Here is an 18,772-nt window from a genome sequence, read left to right on the forward strand (position 1 = left end):
CAAAACGAAGAAGATGTACAGTAATCCCTTTTATATTAGGGAACACAGCCTTCAGCTTTACCTAGGACATCATACAATGGACATGGCAAATGTATCTATAACATGAATACTGTGGGAAATGGGAATATTCTACTACTGTTAGTGTTGTTCACTGTAATATTGTTGGACCTTGTCTTTATTATCCATTGGGCACTATGGGATGTTACCTTCATTCCTGACAATGCTATTGAAGGTCTTGAGGAAGCCTGCCTGCTTGCCAGCCATGGACAGGACTTGGATTCTGGATTTGACACAGTCAATGGGGTACACTGCCAGCCAGAGACAGGCACCCCCAAAACCTCCGCTGAACATCACGGGGAGCACTCCTGTACAGAGCAAAGCCACACAATCAGAACAACAGGAAGTCCATATGCACCGTATGAATGCTTCATGTTTCACATTTTAAAAATAGGGATTGCTTCAAATTGACAAGATCAAAATGTGTTAAATTGCAAGATGACACTTCCTGCCTTTTCCTTTACTTTCAATCAAGTCAGTTTTTAGTGTAGATTGATTAGAAATGAAAAGCCTTTTCTAAGAGTCTGTATTACATAATTTCATGTTGCATTTTAACTAATGATTTACAGTCACTTCTGGCTGTCCTACCACACAAAAAGTTCAGCTCTCATTGAAAGGTAAGAGACTAAAATCAAACAAGAAATGAAATGATTTTTAGAAAAGCTGATAATTTAATAGAAAAGTATTAGTATGGTACAGTACCTAGCTCTTCCTTGGTTTTCCCCCTGGATGCAAAAATGGAACGGCTGAGCTCGTAGCCCCCGAAGAAAAAGAAGTATCCAGGGATCTCTCTCACCAGAGTGCTGCTCAGGCCTCGGTACATGCCCAGAGGCCCCTCAGACTGCAATACTGCCTTCACCACAGACCACACCGAGCTGAACACAGAACAGGATTGTCACCCGTCAGGCTCTGGCATACTAACCCAGGTTTTACAGCGGACTGTCTTGGGTCTTGTGTTCCAAATTAAGGACCTGCAGTTTTCACAAGCATCTTTATATCATCGACTGCTGGGAAGGCTGATCATTTTAACCAGTTACTGTATGTCAGAGGTACACAAGTCAGTCAAAACTAGCACTCCCTTTATATTAACTACAGCTTAAGAGCTGAAGGGAAGTTAAAACTGATGGTAATAAGGAAATAAGAAAACCTAGAACCTAGAATGTGTAAATGTGAGTGGTCATGAATATCACATTAGAACACTGTCCTGTTTCTTAAAAGTTTATGCTTATTACTTAAATACACGGTGGAAGGTAAGTTAGTTTGATACCGCCTGTGAGACAATGTTGACCAAACTCCACTTTCTCCAGTAACAGCAGGTGAGATACAGATATAGCTTACACAAATACAATGAAAAACATCAAGGTCAAACTGTCTGAGCTACAGCCGCTCCCTTAGGGTACTTACGTCTGCCTTTCAGCTATCCTGCCAGAGGCCTCCATTTCGTACATGGCCTGCAGACGACACTTCACCAGTTCGGTGGGACACAAAACCATTGAGGAAAAGATAGAGGCCAAAGAACCTGCTGCAGCATTCTCAAGATCACTGCAGGGAAACAAAACCCAGACACGGCCTGTCTCCATCATCTTAACACAAGCCAACTCTAAGACTTCACCGGTGAAAACCAGGAGCTACTTGAGGTCTTCAATGTGTACAGTATATACTGAGAACACCTGCTCTCTCCCAAGTCAATACATGCCTAATACCGGAAGACAACACTTAAAAAATACACTCTGAGAGCAACGTCAAAGGTAATAAAGGTTTGAAATGAGTAGTACTGTCCTGTAAAATATCTTGTTGTTATTGCAGAAGTATTAAGTATTTTTTAAATGGAGTTTCAGTTCATTGATATATTATGCCATTCCAGAAGTGCTGTGAATTCCAAGTGGAACCAAAATTCTAAATATAAATGGCATCAAATGGCTCATTCTTACAGTATATACTATTGCAGGATCTTTTATCCTTTTAACACATTAATTACTAAATTGGTAATTGATTAAAGTGCTGAAAAAAACAACTAATTCACAATCATTGGGACCAAAGATTTGCAATGGAAGGGGAGAGAAGGGCAGGCCTACAGCATCCCTACCCCTGACAAAACCCTGAAAGCAACCTCACCTGAGCACGGCGGCGTTGTCTCGGCCCAGGACCTTCCGAACCACCTGCTGGCAGAAGCCGTAGCACATGAAGAGCACCGAGTTCTCTGCGATGTTGGCCATGAGGGCCGGTGTGGTGCCGTGGTAGAGCCCTCTGAAGCCCACCTGCTTGTAGGTCTTCACGAAACAGTCTACAAAGCCCTTGTACATCGTGGGGAAGGTCTGCATTTTCACCTTGGCTGTGTCGAAGGGCTGCCCACTCAGCACACAGGCTGTACCTCCTGAGAAAGAGGGCAAAACAAAATCTTTTTGCAGCTGGATGTCACGTATCATCAGATAACAAAAGCTGAAATATTCTAAGGCAAACCTCAGTTGCAGTTGTCTATTAGCTAGCATTCTTCTTCCTAGAAAACTAAGATCCTTCCATATATACAGCGTATAGGGATTCATTAGTAACAATTAGAGGTTAGTTCCATTATAAAAAGTAGAAAGAAAGAAGGATAAACACAACACAATTCCTGTTGTAGAATTAACTTCTACTTGTTCCTTTGCAGCTCCCTGTTCTAAACTATCTGGATTATTTTAAGTGTAGTAATAATAACTGGCTGTTTTTGGAATAGTTTCCTTTTAATTAAAACAAGTTTAGGCATATGTTTGAGCTTCATTTTCCACATTAACAAGGTGTCAGCTCAAAGGATCATTAAACTGGTGAGAACCAGTTTGGCATTGCATTGCCTATTTCATTGAATGGCCTATATTTACTACCAACTGCCCGAAAACCTCATTTCTCTCTTTCCAAAGCACGGCTGAATGAGGGAGGCACCATTCATGCTGCTAAAAAAGATCTCAGAACCATACAGAATTGAGATAGCATCAAAAGACCAAAGATGAGGGCTCCTGTTTGAACTGTAAAGGTGTTTGTTTGGGGTGCAGAATGAGCTCTACAGTCCAGATATGACTGGATAAAGTCTGGACTATGTTATCAGCCACCTCTGACCAGTTTATTACATTTAGCAGTGCTTAGTCGGCTGAATCCTGTAGGACATGTGTGAACTGTAACATGCTGGGAACCTGTGAGCTAGGGGTGTTGTTAGTAAATGCCGCACTACTCCACCAGTCAATGTTAACTCCTGCAAGGTCCCGTGGGACTCACATGTTTCTGGTAGAAAGTGCAGTCTTCACTTAACCCCATCACAGGACTTCTACAGTCACAGGGAAGGGAGCAGCAATGTGATTAACATGACGTTCATGACAAAAATCAAAATAATATGCCATCCATCCATTTTCTAACTGTTTTATCCAGTATAGTGTCGTGGGGGTTGTCGAAGCCTAACCCAGCAAGTTACGGGCACAAGGCAGGGCTCACCCTGGTCAGGATGCCAGTCCATTACAGGGCAGACACACAGATACAGACGCACACTTACACCTTGGCCACTTTTCCCAGATGCCAATTATCCTTACAAATACTGCATGTGTTTGGACTGTGGGAGGAAACCAGAGCACGCAGAGAAAGCATGAACATGGAGAGAACATACAAACTCCATGCAGATAGCACTGCAGGAATTGAACCCAGGGCCCCAGAACTTCTAGATAGCAATGCTATAGGCCATTCCAAATTTGAAACATTCAGATAAGGAAACCTAGGAAGTTAAGACAGATTACTGTCTCCATGACTAGTCAGCACTGGACTGTGACACACATTTAACTGAGAACTAAAAACTGCTGCTTTTTAATTTAAAGTTAAAGGTTTACTTGATTAATATTTACCTTTAAAAGTTTTAAGCTTTCAGTCTTATTTTCCTCAGTCAAAGACTTCTGCTGTGGTCTGTTTTACTCATTTCACAACTGTGTAACAACATGGAATGTTTTTCACTCAGAGAAGCATTTCAAATTCTTTGCTAGAAGGATTACACAGATTATTGGGGAGCTAACTGAACCAGGCTCTTTCTGACTGACCATCATGTCTTTTGTTCCTAAACAATTCCCTTTGGATATGCAGTGCTGATCCAAGCATTTTTTATGCTGCCTATAGTTTTGTTTTCGGAGAAAGCACAGACCTATCTGCTCGGGAGATCTGGCTCCATGGTCCGTTTTATCCTACAAACCAGGCTTGTATTCCTGAACTCCGACTATCCTCCCATTCATCCATTATTAAATACGTGTTAATCCTGATAAGGCGTGCCACATCCAAGCCAATTCCAGAAGCAAAGAGTACAAGGCAGGATTACGCCCTTGATAGGATACGAGTTGATAGTGGAATGCACAAGTGAAAGAGAGCTGGATCCCAATGTACTTTATTTTTTTTTTAAAAAGTTACATCTATCCCTATTTTATTTTCATGCATGTGTTTTCTTAATAAGACACTTATGTTATAAACTGTCACATAGACATTTTAGGCAGACAACTGAAGCAGCCACACTGAAGTGCTAATGTCTGCTTTTTTAACATGCAAAGCTATTCTTTGCCCTTATAAAAAATGTTTTTGCATATTGCCAAGGTGGCAGAAGTGAAATCATGGAAAGACTGGTGGCTCAAAACATGAATTACAAAGTAAGCCAACACTTTGACTCTACGCTGACCTTGAGCCAACACCATGTGTTTGTGTAATAACAGATATGATTTCCATCTTATTTTAAAGGTGAAATACACACTACTCCAAAAGACATTCATGCCTTTGTTATGACAAACAAGTCAGAATATAGCGACTAGTGTACATTTTGAACAACAAAGTAATTCACCTAAAAATTTGTATTACTGCATGAAAATACTTTCTGAACTGAAAACAATAAAAAGTGTAGAAAAAGAATCTTCTGAACCATCTAATGTAAGTATTCCTGAATTCAGTTTGGCTTTATGATAGAATATAGACTCTATGCAAAATTACTCTTAAGACAAGTTAAGAGACAAGTGACTCATGACAGGTTCACGATTGTGATGGTTGTTGCATGTTAGTATTTCACCACTGAGTGCACAAAGCTTGAAGTCCAGAATTTCCCAGAACAGGTAAAAAATTACACCAAATCCCTGTTAGTTTGTTGGCAATGGTGTAGACAATGAACATAACTGGCTGAGCACCACTGAGAGTAGGATTTGGATGATCTGGTCAGGATTCACTCAGGAATGAAATGAAACAGCAACCCTGCAATTTCATCAAGTGTCTGCAAACTTGCAGTGACAAACACGCCTCTCTTCCAGCTGGCACAGAACCTCTGTATTTGACTGTATGTGACTGCATAGCCTGTGATAAGTTAAAAGATAAAGGGCTAGACATTGGGAGGATATATTTGGGATATTTCTTAACAGGCGATTCCAAAATGAAGAAAATGACATCACACCATGTCCATAGCTTGGATATGTCCCAAGATAAAGTAATCAAAATGTCAGCGGACAAGCTCAAAACCTTAACCATGAATGCCCCATGGCTTCTGAAGCACTGCTCTGCCATCTGAAATCCAACTGTAACAAAATATTTCTTTTTCCCCAAAAAAATTGAGAGCAGTCTTGTGACCTGTCTGCCCCAGACTGGCGTGGAATAAAACAAAGGCCAAGTGGAGTGTTACATTACCGAAAGCCCCAGCAGAGAGGTCAATGATAGCCTGGACAACTGGATGAGGAGCCATTATGGTGTTAGGCCGAAAGGTTTCTGAGGAATCCTTTGCACAGAGGTCCCCAGCCCCAACTTCAACTCCTACGTCAGTCAAATAACCTACAGCGAAAGAAGGACCAAACCTGTTTTCAAATGGCACTTTAACACAAGACTTTACAAAGCATATCCACTGATGAGGCTCATTGGGTGCAAATGCCGCAAGTGGTGAGAAGGTTTCTGAACTGGGCAAAAAACATGGTAGAAAAGAGAACATAGAGCCAGAACCATTAAGACTGTAGAAATACCTATCTTTCCCCTTATGTTTTTTTTAAATAAGCTATATCCCTTTCCTGGAATAAGAGGCTTTCTGATAACAGAAGGATGAAAAAAGTTACTATTTCCATGAGTAAGGATCCCCCAGTGATGATGCTTAGTATTATGCTTTTGCATAAACAATATTAGCTCTGTGTTGTACTTCTAGCTAAGTTAAAGGAAACAGCAAAGAGAAGTGGTTCTAGTGTCAATGAATGTGGGCATTTTATAATTATATAATTAAAGGCACAAATAGTCTAACAATTTCATTATCTTTTACCTGATTAATTAATCTGCCAAATTTACATTTTTCTGTTAATGGGACTTTTAGAAAACTCTATGCTGTGTATATAACAGAAAATAAAACACAAACTTGAAACACACAACACCTCATTTTCAAATCAACTCCAATACGCTATTTCAGCTACTTTTAACAGGCAAGTGATTGTTAAATTAAGCCTCAATTACCACAATTAAATAAAACATCATAAATTAAAGCACTTGGTTTTTTTAATTTTAAGTATCTTTCCAGCACTGCTACTTTTTCTATAAACCCACTACCACCTCCACCATCCCCGAGCGCCTCAGCTTCGTAAACACTGTCTTACTATATTTAAACAAGCAAACTTCACCTTCAAGTTAAACCTATGTGACACAACCATAAGCAACAAAGACGGCAAAAACAAACTGCATCTTCCATTTACTTGGAATGGAGTCACACAAACAGGGGTGTCCTCTTCTGGTTATAATGGACTGGTGTGTCTGCAGATCTTCATTCCAATGAAGTTTTTAACAAGCTGCTTCAAGCTGCTTCATCAGTCTCTACAGGTGCTGGTTCTTTTGATAAACAGAGACATCCCCAGCCTCAGGGGCAGGGCTTGGACAACCCCTGTTTTGTAGTCATATTACAGCTGCTCTTGTACTGCCTGTTCCCCACAGTAATGGCAGGGCAGCATTCCTGGATGGAAATATGCGCAATAAGAAACAAAATTGGTCTGTCCCATTCCTTCCTACATTTTCTAACCGCTTTATCCAATACAGGGACACAGAGGCACCAGAACCTATCCTGGCACGCAACAGGCGCAAGGCAGGATACACCCTGGAAGGACGCCAGCCCTTTTCCCAGAAGCCAATTAACCTAACAGTATAATTTTGGAATGTGGGACAAAACCGGAACACCTAGAAAAAAAGAAGCAAACATAGGAGGAACATACAAACTCCACACAGACAGCACCCCAGGTTCCAAACCAGGACTTCAGTGCAGGAGTGCTAACCGCCACACCATTGTACTGCCCCAGGTCGCTCTGTACCCTGTTGAGGAAATATTTTGCCACACATTGATCAAATAGCAGGTGCATGTCTTCAGGCTGCACCTGTGAAACTACCAGGTTAGAAACCAGTTGCCACTTTTTACTTTCCAAAGACGGAATTGGCTTTTCAATTTACAAATAAAAATGCTAGATCTCTAAAATAGATTTTTTAGATTCAAAGCAATAGATTCAAATAAAATAGATTCAAAGCAATAGCTTGAACACAAATACACTGCGCTCATTTGTGGTGCCTTACCTTTAATATCAGCACAAACCTATACACGAGAGATGGAACTGATTATATCACACAGGTTTCCTGGTATCGTGTAACATTGCATGATCAGGTTCTAAGGCAAGTCGCTCTTTGAAGCAGTAATGCAACAGCAACAGTAAAAAAAAAAACTATTCTTCCATCATATACAACGTTGTTAAAAATCCAGCGATCGGAATGCTCATCTCTTCAATACTCTGGTGTGCTCCACATAACACGTGCACTGAAGTAACATCTCCGGTCCTTCCCTGTTTTTGGAACTGATGTAACGCCTTCAAGTGTTACAGCCTTATAAAATGGAAAATATGTAGATAACAGCTGGGCAGTGCCATACCATCAAAAGAGATGGTTCTTGTAGTACATAGTGAACAAAAATCATGTCAAATACAGTACATAGAGGAAATAAAAAGCAGCACATTCAGTTTTGCGTGAAAGGAACAGAATAAACACCCAATCTGACGTATTAGCACAGTTGCGAAATTAACAAAAACGTCACTCACTCGATTTCTCCCAGCAGTGGGATCACATAAAAAGCGGATACATCCTTCGAAAGGAACTCAGTTAATCAACTGGTGTGGAATCAATGACAATGATGGTACCACAGGACATCCTCTGTTACCAGTTACCGTCACAGCCTTAGCTCCCAAGGACTCGCAAGAAAAAAGTGCATGGGAAGAGTCTTAGAGCCCGTCTGATTTGTGGCTGAGAAAAACACATACCATCATCGGAGCCAACACGCTCTCTTTGATCATGTTATTGCACAACTCAGCATACGTGTATGAAGTAACTTCATACCTTGGTTTTCGACACACGAGCAGCTAAACAGGGTCGGCGTATCCAACGAAAATTTCAACATCTTACTTTAAAGGCGAAATCGTTTGGAATTCCAATAGCAGAGGCTGAGGGATCTTGTCCAGCCAGATTTGAAGATCAATTCGGTTTCACTAGTCAATAAAGCACTATGAAAGGCAAAGTGTGGCTGTTGATTTTATTTTACGGTTTTGTCTCCTAAAGCGAATTTTAATCAATAACAGTTAAACTGCTCTAATACTGATAAATGTATAATAAATAAAAGAGTCTAATGCATGAATTAATAACTAGCAAAAAGCATTTCTGGGACTGGACTGAGACCTTTAACAAAACTGCAATCCAGGCGAACCTGGGACGTTTGATCTTTTATAAAGCATTCTTCGTACCATGGTTTTAAATGAACCAATCCGCAGTTTATTTTTCGATCTAATTTTGAAAAAAAAAGCCTGTTTTATTTTATGCAGTGTGTAGGTAGACATTATTGCAATTTAAGAGGATATTTGAAAAGCAACAAATCATTTTTTCTATATAGCGCCTTTCAATCCACCGCATTGTCAAATGGATACTATATTACTTCTAGGGATTTGCACAAATCATTTTAACAATTATGTTATAATTTAGGTGAGCAGCTCCGTCAGCATGCGTAGGCTGCAAAGGAACATGTAATAGGTTTATTCCATGCTGAAAAAAGGGAGAAAGTGAAGAAGGCTTCTTCACTTTCTCCCTTTTTTTCAGCATGGAATAAACCTGTTATAATTTAGGCTACCATCAAATGTTGCATTGTGCACTACTTGCAAACAAGTTATTCAGCATAGTTCCTTAATCAACCTGTTTTGTTTGTAGATGTTCTAAATTAGTAAACCATTTTTTTCTGTACCCAAATAGTCTCCATGGTATTTTTATTAAACGAAATATAATCCGCGGAACCTTAGTTCGGCGCAATAGTTTCCCTGCCGGTCGATACTTTTTAGCTGCATAGGGGGGACGCCATTGCTAGTGGAGGTTGTACATACGCGTGTGACATTGTAGGGTTTAGAGTGCAGGACTTTGACAAAATAATACTGCGATGTACCGGAAACTTATTTTATACGCTTCTAGAAGTAAAAGTGTTACTGGTTCAGTCTTTGAAACAGGTTTATTCAGTCCTAAAGACAGCAATGTGTCAACGAGTAAAATCCTAGCCGTGCATATGAGGTGAGTTTATAAAATTACCCTTTTATTTTAATTTAAAGAACTAATTTTGATTTTTTTTCTATTGCACAGTGTGAAAGCTATCGCAGACGGGGAAGAGGTGTGGAATGTATTGTCTTAATTGTCTTAATATTATTTCAAAAGCACTTATCTCCAGATACCTAGTAATTGAATAAGGTCTGTAACGCCAAAGCCCCCCCAGTGCACTTTACGACACATATCACATTTTCATTTGCTGCTGGCATTGCATTCTACCAGAAATGATCTTTAAAAATATATATATATTTCATGTTGGGTTCCTAGAGGATTTGGTTCAATCATTCCTTTAAAATAGCTAATTTAATTTGTACAGTCATTATGGAAAAGGGGGGTTTAAATTACAGTTGGCTTCAATTTTTGCATATTGTCCTCGATGAAAGAATCGCTGTGGTATTTCGTGTCAAAGTGGCTGTCAAGAAGCAGCTTCAAGAGGATGGAAAATCAACTTAATCCGCAGCTTTTCTAACCTGCTCCCTCCACCTGGAACAGTAGTCCCAGAAACTGACATAAACTGCTCCCAAAAATAGACAAGACGCACACCTCATTTCTTCACCTCCACGGAGTGGTCTATTGTCCAATAGACATGGCGTAATAAGATACCTTTGCTAGTCATTGGATAACAAAGGGAAAAGAGCAATGAACTTGTACATAAGCTTCAGTAGGTATAAGTTGTTGTTGTTTTTTTTTGTTAAGAGTGGTGGCCTTCAGCACCACAACTGCCATCTCAAAGGAGAGAGAAGAGGCTTCTGGTCCAGAAGAGGTGCAGAGCACCACCAGTGAGAAGGAGCAGGGGAAGTCTGGGAAAGAGAGTCTGTTGGACCTCTTAGGAGCCATGAAGGTAGAGGTGACCACAAAGAAGAAATTCCGTGGTCTGAAAGTTCAGAAAGGCAAAGAATTTCCCAGAGATGCTCCTGGAGCCCTTGAGAGTGCAACCAGCATGTTCCAGAAAGCTACCAGTGGCATAGAGTCCCAGAGGTATGTTTTTTTTCTTGGTGCTCAACCTTAATACTAGGTGTCTTGCAGGCGTTATGCTCATCATGATATACAATTATATACAAGAAAAAAATGTAAAATTACAGAAATAAAGTATCCTAAGTCTGTCATGAAATGAGTAAAGAAGTTTAGCTGTTACAAAACAAGGTTTCTGTATGGCAAGATGTGTAGTAATCAAGTATAGGGCAAAAGAGAAAAACAATGTAGTTAACAAGCAGAGTAAAACTGGACAGACATATCCTGTGTCCTATCTGTTTTGTTCTGCAGGGAGTAGCCTTGCTTCAGTCCACCCTCAATGATCAGAAGCGAACCATTTCATTTTAACGACTTTCATTTTAGCACGTAAGAGAGGTTGCAAATGAGTCCTACAGCCCTTGGTGCCATGGTGTCTCCAGGTCACAATTCCATGTACTTAAAATTTTGCTTCCTTTCTTTCAAGGAGAAAACTTAACACGTCAAGCCTCTCTGATTGCAGTAGTGGTGGTCTATTATTTCTGAAATAGTATATCATTGAAAAATGGTTGTAGAAGTTTTTTTGGCTCTTGCACTGTTGTGTATCTTCTGTATTTCCTGGGATGATCCAATGTTCTTTATGCTTCAGTTGTTTTCCACTTCAGTTTTGGTCTGAAGCCGTAATCTCATGTGTACTATACAATAATGTGACAATTTCTGTTTTTGATTTTGAACCATAAATTGAAAATAATAACCAAAAGGCACACACCACAGGGGCCATATGGCATGAAATGACTAGTAGTGCATCATGATCTACAGGATTGCAGGGTTTTATTGAATAAAGGAAGAAAAAGCAACCACTGTGTTTCTGTTTTCAGTGTGACCTTGAGTCCAGAGCTGGTTGCTGCTGCCTCTGCTGTTGCCTCCTCAATGCCCAATAAGAGACGAGCTGAATCGGAACTCCTTCAGCAGCTGAGAAAACATGAGTCTGTATCAGACGCTCAGAAGAAAGGACAGACAAAAAATATTGGGTAAACACAGCAATTAAATCTGATACTGGGACCTTTCTTTTGTGGTTAACGTAGAGGTAAACTAGGTTTAAATACAGTACATATTGGAACATAGTGTTGTTGCTTATATATTTTTAGTTCTGGTGCAGCTCCGAATGTAGCTTTTCCAGAGAGTAACACGCCAGTAAGAGGATGTTTAAAATACATTTCACCACTTTCTTAAATTTGTTTTCTATCAAGTGAGATTGTTACTGGGCCATATTAAATCTTCTAGATAAGGTTTAGACATAGTACCACTTGTAATGAACTACACAACAGAAATAATATGCACTAGTTTTTTTTGTTTGTATTAGAAAGAGTGCAAACTAGTGAAATATAGAGAAGAGAACAGCTCTCCGGTAGAATATCTGCCTAAAAAATTAATTCAGGTGGGTAGCTGCATCAGCATGCGTAGGCTGAAAAGGAACAAGTAATAGGTTTATTCCATGCTGAAAAAAAGAAGAAAGAAAACACAACATTTCGGCCGTGGAGCCTTCTTACTAAGAAGCATGGAATAAACCTATTACTTGTTCCTAAAAAATTAATTGTTGCAGGAATGCCAAATTATCATGTTCCTGAGATAAGGCATGTATTTCTGATTAGGGAATTTGTTAAAAATAGGTGTGTTTAATGCTAGGTCCATGAATTAAAAAGTAAGAGCAGTGCAGACTTGTGTGGATTTTACTATTGAAGACTCTCACTCTTGTAAAACATTTAACCTTATACCCCAAAACAGAGGATATGAAATTTAATTAGTCAAATCATACTGGTTTGTGTATGTAACTTGGGATTAGGTGTTAATGTTTTAAGCAGTGACCAGCTCTTTCCTTGTTAAGGAACATCATTGCTGACATGAAGATTGGTAAACGTCCCAACATGCGTGCCAGTGCCAGAGCAGCCAATCAGATTCACTTTGATGATGATGGGCGGGGTTATACCCATGACAGAGGTGTGAACAGCGATCTTGAAGGTGCGCGCAACAGGTAAGAAGGATCTTCATTGTGTTTATGATCTGTTTGGAAATTCACATTGGTGTTTTCTGTCCAGTGTATCTTTTAGTCTTGTGCAATACCAACGGGCTTTCTCTGTACGTTCAGATTACTTTTTAATAGTTTTTTTTTCTTTCTCGGAGGCTTTGAAAACTAAAATGAGCCTAAAATATGAAGACTTGTTCATGAATTGGATGTGATGTTATTAACAGTGATTTTGTGTGCAGTACAGAACTGATTGTGTTGAAATTGTTTAACAAATAAATTCAGTAACTCCGGACATGTTTTTTGTTTGCCACTAGCTGCATTTTCCTTCTTTTTTGTGTGTGGTGAATTAAGCTAAAATGATCAGGGTGACCAAAAACAAATCTTTTTTGACATGAGTGCCCATGTCAGAGCACTTGACTTGAGACATTTGAGCTAGATTTCACTTCAGCTTTTCTGTTTCTTAATATTATTAGAAAAGGTAATTGAGTTGTATTTTAAGGCACAGCCTCCGTATGTGTTATGTTATATTAAACAACAAGAACTTACTTCTGCAGAAAGGCCCACGCATGTCAAGTAAAATTATTACAAAAGCAAAACCACAGTGGAAGTTACAAAGGTTCAGTAGTAAATTTGTCGCCAGCACTAGATGGAGCTAGTATGCGCATGCACAAAATGGATACAAAATAATGATTAATAAAACATGATTAATATAATTTTGTACATGGTGGTGTTCAATTAAAAAATATAAATATATATCCAAAGCTTAGAAGACCCTTATTTGTCGTGTCTAGAAGGGAATGTGCCCCATGGTGTAATGGGGAAAACACGTTATTGTGAGAACAGTCATAGAACAAATAGGAAAAAGAGCTGTTAAAAATACCTGGCTTTATGGCCATTATTATACTTAATCTGTAGAAGTCTTGTTTTCAAAAGGAACTTCTGCAAACTCCCCAAAACTATGCATATAAATAAAACAGATTTTTCCCTTGTGCTGAGAGAATTTAACAAGCATGCAAGGAAGGTACAAGCGAGATAGAGGAGATCGCTGAACAGCATTGGTGATGAGCTGATACACCTGAAATCTAAGATAAATTGACAGGTCTTATTAACACTACTTCTAAAAAAAATAAAATGATAATGATAACAATGGTGATTAAAACAACAGTTCTCTATTGTCAGTTAAAATCATGGCTCTTTTCCCCTTACAGGAAAGGCTTATTTGTTGGCAAAAGACTTAACATCTTCCAAGTGCCCCCTGACACAGCAGAATTAGAGCCCAGAGGTATGGAAGAGACACCCTTTAAAGCAACATGTAACATGTCACCTCTATGAAGACTGCGCATGAGATCTAACAAGTTAGGAGGTCACTTTTCTTATGAGACATTTATTTGTTTAAACCATTATGCTATCTTTGAGTTGATTATTATTTTTTGTCAAATTTTATGTATCCTTAAAGATAGATTCTAGGATTTTAAGCTAGAAATGTTATTTCTCTAATGTGGATAACAGTGGATAATATGCACAATACTGTAAGTATAATCATTGTAATGTAGAGAGCTGTATCTGGGAATTCTTTCAACAAACTTTAGGAGATTACTAATAAAAAAGCAGAGAGAACTATAACATGCTCTAAATGATCATACTGCTACATCTTACGTATTAATAATACTATTATTCTTGTATTAACATAAATAGGTTAACTAATTCATCATTACTGATGCAAACTGCATACAGGAAATGCGTACGACATCACATAGCTTTTGTCTGCTTGTTTAAAAACGAGCATGTAACTCTGAAGGAAGCTATGCAAAGAAACTGGCTGTAGAAATGATGAGTTTATGCAGACAGTCCTTGTTTCCCAAGCACTTCAACACTGGCTTTATAGAGGGCTTTCAGTGTGAGCCAAGTCAAGAGCTCTGCACAATGTCTGACACACTGTAGTAGCAGACTGGGTCCCAGCTGCTGAAATGTGATAGTCCTTCACTGTAGAGCCTCATCTTTCATTTCCGTGGGCCTGTAGCTCCGACAGTTAACAGTTGATATGAGCATTAATGAAATCAAGGATAAATAACTATCATTTTGTTATGGCACGTTAGGAGTGCGTATGTTCTCTGGATCTGTACCTTAAAGACACCTGATGCCTTGGACACAATCCAGAATTGTCTGCCGTATGTTTGATCTGAGGATCTGATGAGTAGGTACTGAACTTACAGAGGTTCAGCAGTCTGCTGAATAATCTACTGATTGTTACCGTAATTTTGTCAAATACAAATTGTGGCTTTATGCAACAAAGACTGATCCTGGAAACAGAACCTCTGAATTTTAACTATGGCACAAATGACTAGTCACTGAATCCTGTAAGCATGACTCTTCCTGCACGCCTGCACCCCCGCTTTTCTCACTGACTGTGCTGTTCATCTGCAGATTCCTCTCCATCCTTGTGGGATATGGAGCTGGCCAATCAGATCGCAGCGGTGACCAAACGTCCACCTCGGAACGGCTTTGAGGAGATGATCCAGTGGACTCGCGATGGGAAGCTTTGGCGGTATCCTATTAACAACGAAGAGGGTAAGTCCCAGGACTGCCAATATACTGCACAGGGCAAGTGCAGGCTGTCGCCATAGGTGTTACTGTAGTATATGATCAACATTTAACACAATCTGTGAAGTTACCTTGTGTGAAAAGAGAATTTTGTCTTCTCCAGCATCTTATTTATTTAAAGCCTGTGCTACATTTACAGGATTTGTACTTGGAGGTTGTTGTAGTGAATCCAAGCTATACAACTAGCCAGAAGCAATCAGAATGTCCGTATTCCTTTTATACACTTGTAAAGAAGATTGGGCAATTTTCTCAATCGAGAAAATGAAAATTTCCATCGGCAGCCAAATCTTTATTCAGAACTTCCTATTTTAGTCGTAGTTTTGTCTTTGTTTTAAGCCACTCAGCACTGCGTTTGCTCTGGTCTCAGGTCTAGAGGAGGAAGCTGACATCCCGTTCCATGAGCACGTGTTCCTAGAGAAACACCTGGAGGATTTTCCAAAGCAAGGCCCCATCCGTCACTTCATGGAGCTGGTGATCACTGGGCTGTCCAAAAACCCCCATCTCACTGTCAGACAGAAGACAGAGCACATAGCTTGGTTCAGAGAGTACTTCCAGCAGAAGGAGGACTTGCTGAAGGAGGCTGAAGTCTACCTCAACTGACAGTTTTGTTGAATGCTGTTGAAAGCGGCACACTCAGCCCGGGCTTAAGGAATTCTATGTCTCTTCTTTCTCTGATTTTCACTGGAAACATTTCAAAGACTTCCACCTGAGGCCTAACCCTCTAATTAGATGTAGCGATCCAGTTAGATTAAGAAGCCCAAAGATGAACTTATTTAAGTAAGAGATCTTATCTTTACACCTGAGTTTTGATTTTCAGTTGCATCACATCAATTAGACCTAATTTTCGTCATGTCCCGTAATTTCCAAGAAATCTGAAAAGAACCAAGATTTACCCCTTCCTTCGGTGCAAACAACACTTCAGGTAAATACACCTCCAGAGGTTAGATTCTGTAGGTTAGTGCTACCTTTCATTTTCTGCTGTAATGTGGCATATACGTTGATGTGAGATTTGTTATTAACAATGGAAGTAGAAGCACAGATTATTACAAGAGTAATTTTGAGGCTTTAAACCTTAGTCCAGGACTAAGATTAATTTAAAATGCCGGAATCTATTGACAAGAGTCATAGTTGTTGGCATTCAGAAACACTTTTGTCATTCACCCCGTTTGGAAAGCTTAAAGGTCCAGCTAGTTGAGAAAGCAGACTTCCTGGTGTTTGTTTGCCCTTGTAGTGTTTAATAAAGCATCTAACTCTTAATTCGTACATGGGGAAAATATCATGAAATTTTCTGCAGCTGGGTTAAATTCCTCCAATCAATGTGGAGAAATCAGTTCTCAGTTTTCTGTCTCTGCTTGAACTGTATTATTTTCTGCTAGCATTCTTTTGTAATTTCCTGTGAGGGAATTGCATCAGACTGCCCTGCGTCATCTGAACATGTATCGCCAGGCTATACAAAATGGATAGTCTGTAGTTGCTTTATGATCAGCCAGTAAACTAATGACAAGACCATCAGCACTGTAACTGTTAATTTATTTCCCCAGATTCCAGGTAATCAGTTGTTACTCTTCTCATTTGTACTTTCCTGTGCTGAGGTGAGATAATTAGATAATGTACATCAAGGAAACAGAGGAAACTCCCATTGCATAAGAGAATCGATTCTTTTCATGGTTTGTCTAGAAATTCTACCGATAGGATAAAAAAGCAAATATTTAAAATATGAACTTTGTGTCTAGCTGTGCACTAATACTGAAGGGAGCAATCCCTAAATATCTAGCATTTGGGTTTGTCTTATGCAAGAGCCTCCCTCCAGCATGGCTTTGGTTCAGGAATCTACTTTGTGTCCTTTTGGTCTGGGGGTTATCTCTTTTTTTGCTTGGCAAATTGGAATGAAAATATGTGCAGCCTTGGAAACTATTAGAGAACAGGTACAGCTGGATACAGGAGTTTCTGTTGTGTATCAATACTAGCTTTTCTCTGAGGTAAACGTCTTGTAGCAAATTTGAAAGATAGTTTGATATTCTTGCTTAACCCTCATAGAACAAATAAGGAAAGTAATGCCTATTGCTACGGCGGACCTTATTTTATGCTGCCTATGTTGATATTTGGCCTTAGCTGCAGCCATCATATTCGGCAATGTCTGGACAGAAAACAGACATACTCTCGTATTTTTGAAAACATTCCTTACCGTGTAGGTTGGTTTAGAAATAAACGATTTGCTTCTCTTAAATACAATCTTTCTTAATTTTCTGCAGTTTTTTTTTCGCATCAGTTTAGACTAATTGGAAATTGATTTTTAATGTGTTATTTGTTAGTGGGTGGTCACAGGAAGCTGAGTGAAAAATTTAGATTGTAACAGTTCTGTCTTTCCTTTCTTTCCGGCCCTTTGGTGGTTTTCCCAAGCCTTCTGAGATTTGAATTTCCAAAAAAGAAAGAAGCTTGCAAAAAAATGGGACACAAATCGCTTGAGACCACAAATATGAAATAAGATGGAAGCTATGAAGGATGCCAGTTTGTTCTAGCACGTAATTATCCACGAGCAAAGAAAGATACTGGCTTGTTCTAGCTCATAATTAATCAATTATCCAAAATTGAGGGTGGCTTTGTTTTCTAGTGTAGCATGGTGCCTGTGACAGCCCTGTTGATGTTTTTCTTGGAGGGGAAATGTGAAAATATTTTAGAGATGCTAATTTCGCCAATGCGCTACACAGCTGCAGAAAAATGAATAAAAAGCATGAGCTCCTTAGCCATCTACTTAGGTTAATACCTTTAATGCCCATTTAACAGAACATGTTTGCTTAAAACCAAAGGAGCCTATACTCCCAGATTTTCAGTTCTAAGATGTTTTGCACTTTAGCTAAGAGTACATCATGTATTAGAAAAAAGATGGTTTCGTGATTTATCAGAGTACAATGGAAGAGGTATGGACCAAAATAGCTCTTCATCTTACGTTTGGCCCATGTTTGTAAAGGATGTAATGTGCACTGCATCTCTTTTAAGTGTTCCTTCATGAAAGGTTGTTTTTTTCTTCCCTGATGAGACATTGTTAGTCACACACACTGGAGGTGCATCATGTTTCATTAGTCCAGACCTGCTCTTCTGGAGAATGCTTGAGAGAACCATTACATGGAGTTTACCATCCAAATGTCTCCCATAGTTCCTTTATTTCAGTGATCTGAAGATCTCATTGCTCATCGATGCTGCTAAGGTATAAACATTTTAATGCACATCTCCATTTGTTCATTTTCCCTTTGATATTGGTATTTGTCTGAAATGATACAGTACTGCATTTAAAATAATTGTACTTGCCACATTACAAAAAAGCAGATACTGTATCTCCAATGTTTGAACGTGAGAAAAGATGGACAATCAGAATCAATCCTTGGTCCTACTTAGGAATGACGAGAAAAGGAACCCTGTCTGACTATTCACAATACTGAAAGGTACTAACCATTTCAATCAAAGTACCAAAATAAAAGTGGAAGCTGAGTGTCTAGTACATTTAGGAAAATTAAAAGTACTTTTTGAAATAAA

The 18,772-nt window shown here is 39.2% G+C and overlaps 2 protein-coding genes across 6 annotated transcripts in view; one reads left to right on the forward strand and one right to left on the reverse strand.

The window, feature by feature from the left end:
- The window catches only part of slc25a15a (solute carrier family 25 member 15a), a 12,594-nt gene extending 4,307 nt beyond the window's left edge, over window positions 1-8,287 (reverse strand). Inside the window, exons 1-7 of one of the 5 annotated variants that reach the window (XM_088921151.1) lie at window positions 8,130-8,287; window positions 6,753-7,006; window positions 5,716-5,856; window positions 2,173-2,431; window positions 1,462-1,599; window positions 760-932; window positions 207-365 (exon numbers count right to left, since the gene is read on the reverse strand). In XM_088921151.1, coding sequence (XP_088777277.1) covers window positions 207-365; window positions 760-932; window positions 1,462-1,599; window positions 2,173-2,431; window positions 5,716-5,770 — 784 coding nt within the window. In that variant the 5' untranslated portion in view covers window positions 5,771-5,856; window positions 6,753-7,006; window positions 8,130-8,287. Of the gene's footprint in view, window positions 1-206; window positions 366-759; window positions 933-1,461; window positions 1,600-2,172; window positions 2,432-5,715; window positions 5,857-6,752; window positions 7,007-7,614; window positions 8,106-8,129 lie in introns of those variants that run through there. The other 4 variants (XM_088921152.1, XM_088921153.1, XM_088921154.1 and 1 more) reach the window with 4 other exon arrangements.
- Window positions 8,288-9,394: 1,107 nt separating this feature from the next.
- Window positions 9,395-18,772, forward strand: mrps31 (mitochondrial ribosomal protein S31). Its single transcript, XM_088920459.1, has 7 exons — window positions 9,395-9,633; window positions 10,363-10,644; window positions 11,493-11,645; window positions 12,500-12,646; window positions 13,849-13,922; window positions 15,065-15,208; window positions 15,609-18,772. The coding sequence occupies exons 1-7, from the start codon at window positions 9,506-9,508 to the stop codon at window positions 15,839-15,841; spliced, it is 1,161 nt and encodes a 386-aa protein (XP_088776585.1). The 5' UTR covers window positions 9,395-9,505; the 3' UTR covers window positions 15,842-18,772.

This window comes from Atractosteus spatula, chromosome 7, assembly GCF_055471065.1.
Source record: "Atractosteus spatula isolate fAtrSpa1 chromosome 7, fAtrSpa1.hap1, whole genome shotgun sequence".
NCBI classification, from domain to species: Eukaryota; Metazoa; Chordata; class Actinopteri; order Semionotiformes; family Lepisosteidae; genus Atractosteus; species Atractosteus spatula.

Coding starts and splice junctions, on each gene's coding strand:
- mrps31 (XM_088920459.1), top strand. CDS start 9,506: ATGTACCGGAAACTTATTTTATACGCTTCTAGAAGTAAAAGTGTTACT. Junction 10,645..11,492: donor AGTGGCATAGAGTCCCAGAG/GTATGTTTTTTT, acceptor TTCTGTTTTCAG/TGTGACCTTGAGTCCAGAGC. Junction 13,923..15,064: donor AGCAGAATTAGAGCCCAGAG/GTATGGAAGAGA, acceptor GTTCATCTGCAG/ATTCCTCTCCATCCTTGTGG.